Here is a 3,507-nt window from a genome sequence, read left to right as displayed (position 1 = left end):
AACATGCATACTTTTTTATTAATTGAAATTATAAACAGAATATTATGGGTAAATAAGTAAATAAAAAGATAAATTATATTCAATAATTAACTGAACAGGGTTCGTAACGTTTAGTATTTTAAGTCAACACCTATAGTTTGCATGTGTCCCTCTAGTTTCATTTGTAACATATATCATTAGTAGAAGGTTATTAATTTTCAAGAATAAAGTATTCCATTGTAAAGATATATCGTTCGGAAATAAAGATGTGAAACAGTAGACTCGATATGAATGACACTGTTCATCGTCCACAGACAAACAGACAGACATAATTCAACAATGATTAACAATGATAAATGTAAAGTCTCTTCATTTTCCATAAAACGTTGGATTAAACCTTTTTTCTATTTTAAAATAATATCGGATAAACAATTTAACCGTCCTACATATTGTATATTCAATAAATCTGTGGCAGTACTATAACCTCGAATGACCCTTTAAAAACGGTTCATTTAGATTCAAATACACGTCCGGTATGCAAGAAGATTGTTTCCAGCACCGGTCACATGACCGGAAACACACATCCGGTATGCAAGAAAGTGGATTGTACTGCATAGTCATTGGCATGGTCAAACGAAACGTCGTTGATTAATTCACAAGTTTAACAAATCTGTTGAGAACTGAATTTCCTGTTTAAGACATTTGAACAACACACTAAGACATCAGTATGGTGCTTCCAGTGGGCCCATTAATTGGCATGCGCTTGGAGCAAAATGTTCCCATTATGAAACACATTGTCAACGCGGAAATTATTCCTCCGATGCCGAACAAAACAAGGAATACGGAAATATAAAATGCATTTCTTCAAAGAGGTATATATATTTCTTGTAGACCTTATAAGCCTTGATAATCTGGTGTACATGCATCCCTGATGTGACCAAACTGAACAAAGCTGAAATTAAAACAACAACATTTATTAATTCAATATGGAAGAGGGGATATATGTGAATCAATGATAGCTAGATATATACTACCGATTGGTCAGGATAATACTCACGAGCGTAATTCAATGTGCTTAAGGTGGAAAGCAACCCTGAGCGAATTTTCGAGTTTATGTCTGAAAAAATTGATATACGAATAGAAGAGCATATCCCCAGTTAAGGACTGTTTTCACTTTTTCAATATTCGGAACAGTAATGAAACTATGAGTCTTCAAAATGTACCGATGACGTCAATTTTGAGACGTCTGTCATTTTTTTTTGCGTTCCAGCTACAATAACCGATATTTTCATCAATTCTTCGTTTACCGCTATGAAATTTTAACCTCAAGTGCGTCTTGTGAAAGCGTCCACACATATATATATATTTTTCTCTTGTTTTACGTTGTTTTATTTTAAATCTCTAAAACGTCATTTTTCGCGGGAAAAACGGCGTCGTGTTTCGATGAAAAAAGTGCGCCTTTCTTTATTTTTTGAAATAAATGCTCGTTTAATTTTTGAGTGTTTTAAATACATGTATTCAATGTTTTATTACAAATCACCTGATATCAAGAAAAGTGTACCTTACCGACTTCGTTTTTGCGCAGTATCAAATAATCTTACCACTCTACCTGTTTCTTATTCAATACGTATTGTATTAAACCTGGCATTGTTTGCACTGAGTGTAAGTAACACCGAAACCAATGACTTAAGGACAATGAAACAAATGTCGTAAAGACTAGCACTGTGTGCTGTTTTTTTAGTTACACGGGGATCATTGTCGTAAGGAGAACACTGAATATCCAATTCAAAATTACATTAGTAAAATATATAATAGTTCCCTAAGTAGCATAAAAAAGAAGAAAAAACCCCCACGATAATGTAAATTAATTGATATTTATTATTTTTGTGCATACTACATTTAATATATAATTTATCATACAACCCTTAATTTAAAAAGATAAAAACACTCTTACAGTCAGCCATCAGTGGACAATGAGCACACTATTGCAAATGACTTTTTTGAAATTTTGTCATAATTGTTTACTATTTACCTAGCGACAAACATGATAAACAATACATGATACAACGCATTTTTTAAAGAGTACGACGATTTCTTACCTGAAAGAAACAAACATAAGCCACAGATGCCAGTGAAGGTAAACAGGTATTGTTTAAAGTTCGCCTTTGGTACTCGAGCCAACAATGTCAAGATTGTTGCAAATATTTGGAAAGCCAAAGCTAAACATGCCATTACTCGATATTTCAAAACGGATTTTTCAACTGCTTCTGAAAAGTAGAAAATTGAATTTATAAATAAATATAAATAATAATAAATATATATATTTTTATAATAATGATAAAAACTATTTTTCTTAATGATAATACTAATTATAATAATACAAAATACAACGTTGCTCGCACAGTATTACCAATAGGCTTTTAACATTTGTAAATTAATTCAGTTTTTGATGTAGTTACAAATATAATATGTCACTGTCAACAGTTGCATTCATAATAAGAATTGAAGCTTGAACTATGTGTAGTGCATTAAACTTACTAAATTTTTAAGTTTTAAAGCTGCACTCTCACAGATGTTTTGACATCTTTTTTATTTTTTGTCTTGGAAGGAGCCAATTTTTGCGTAAATCCATTAGAACCAGTTATATAAGAGTGCTGGCAAACAATTAGATCGCAGATTTTTATAATTAAGTTCAAATATTTTATGCATTTTTCTTAAACCGTTAGTAACGGTTTAAACCATAAAACATCAATTTTCGAACGGAAATATGAAAATCTACGATCTGATTTTTTGTCAGCAATCTTTTATCACTGGTTTGCAGATATTAACGCAAAAATTTGCTCTTTCCAAGACAAAAAATAAAAAAGTTGTAAAAATGGTATATCTGTGAGATTGCAGCTTTAATAGGTGTATGTATTTCTTTTCACATTTCATTATGGACATTCGTTTAAAGGTCGTAGTATATATTCATAGAATAATACCATACCTGCTAGTTCATCACCTAACACCATACTTTTATGAGCAAAAGGCTTGGTTTCACAATCTGATCCTGCGTGACACACATAATCGTACCACAATCCAGAGCCATAAAATGTTCCTTCTATTTTCGCGCCTGACCATCCGGGTGTTACAAACCCAATAAGAAACAAAATTAAACTCAAAACTACAGGAATCGGCAAAAAAGGCAGCGTATTTGTATGTTGTGTTACTTTCTCCAGTTGTAGTCGCATTTCCTGTAAACGCGTTATGTGTATTATCCTTTCCTGCCATATTTACTTTAAAGGTAAGTTTAACGCACCTTTTTAATGAATCCTGTAATTGTAAATGTTAACATCCCGTTTTATATACGAGTTACGTTTTGCTTGAATTCTCTCGAAAACTATTTCAAGAACTTTGTCATTTTAAAGGTTAGGATAAAATCCCCTGTATTTTCAATATAACGAAATACATGCATTTCGAATCAACAACTTGTTTACAAACAGTTTACTGCGCATTAGACCAAATCGTTGTCGAAATATTCATGAATGA

The 3,507-nt window shown here is 31.9% G+C and overlaps 1 protein-coding gene across 1 annotated transcript; it reads right to left on the bottom strand.

Annotated features, from left to right (window-relative positions):
• On the bottom strand, positions 1–3,281 carry LOC128232126 (uncharacterized). Its single transcript, XM_052945503.1, has 3 exons — positions 2,966–3,281; positions 2,079–2,246; positions 1–931 (listed from the first exon to the last, which is right to left on the bottom strand). The coding sequence occupies exons 1-3, from the start codon at positions 3,207–3,209 to the stop codon at positions 789–791; spliced, it is 555 nt and encodes a 184-aa protein (XP_052801463.1). The 5' UTR covers positions 3,210–3,281; the 3' UTR covers positions 1–788.
• Between the last annotated feature and the right edge of the window lie 226 nt (positions 3,282–3,507).

Source organism: Mya arenaria, chromosome 4 (genome assembly GCF_026914265.1).
Source record: "Mya arenaria isolate MELC-2E11 chromosome 4, ASM2691426v1".
Lineage (NCBI taxonomy): Eukaryota > Metazoa > Mollusca > Bivalvia > Myida > Myidae > Mya > Mya arenaria.
Note: the sequence above shows the minus strand (reverse complement) of the source record. Positions and strands in the feature narration are given on the sequence as shown.

Coding starts and splice junctions, on each gene's coding strand:
- LOC128232126 (XM_052945503.1), bottom strand. CDS start 3,209: ATGCGACTACAACTGGAGAAAGTAACACAACATACAAATACGCTGCCT. Junction 2,247..2,965: donor GTTAGGTGATGAACTAGCAG/GTATGGTATTAT, acceptor TCTACTTTTCAG/AAGCAGTTGAAAAATCCGTT. Junction 932..2,078: donor CTTATGTTTGTTTCTTTCAG/GTAAGAAATCGT, acceptor TTTTAATTTCAG/CTTTGTTCAGTTTGGTCACA.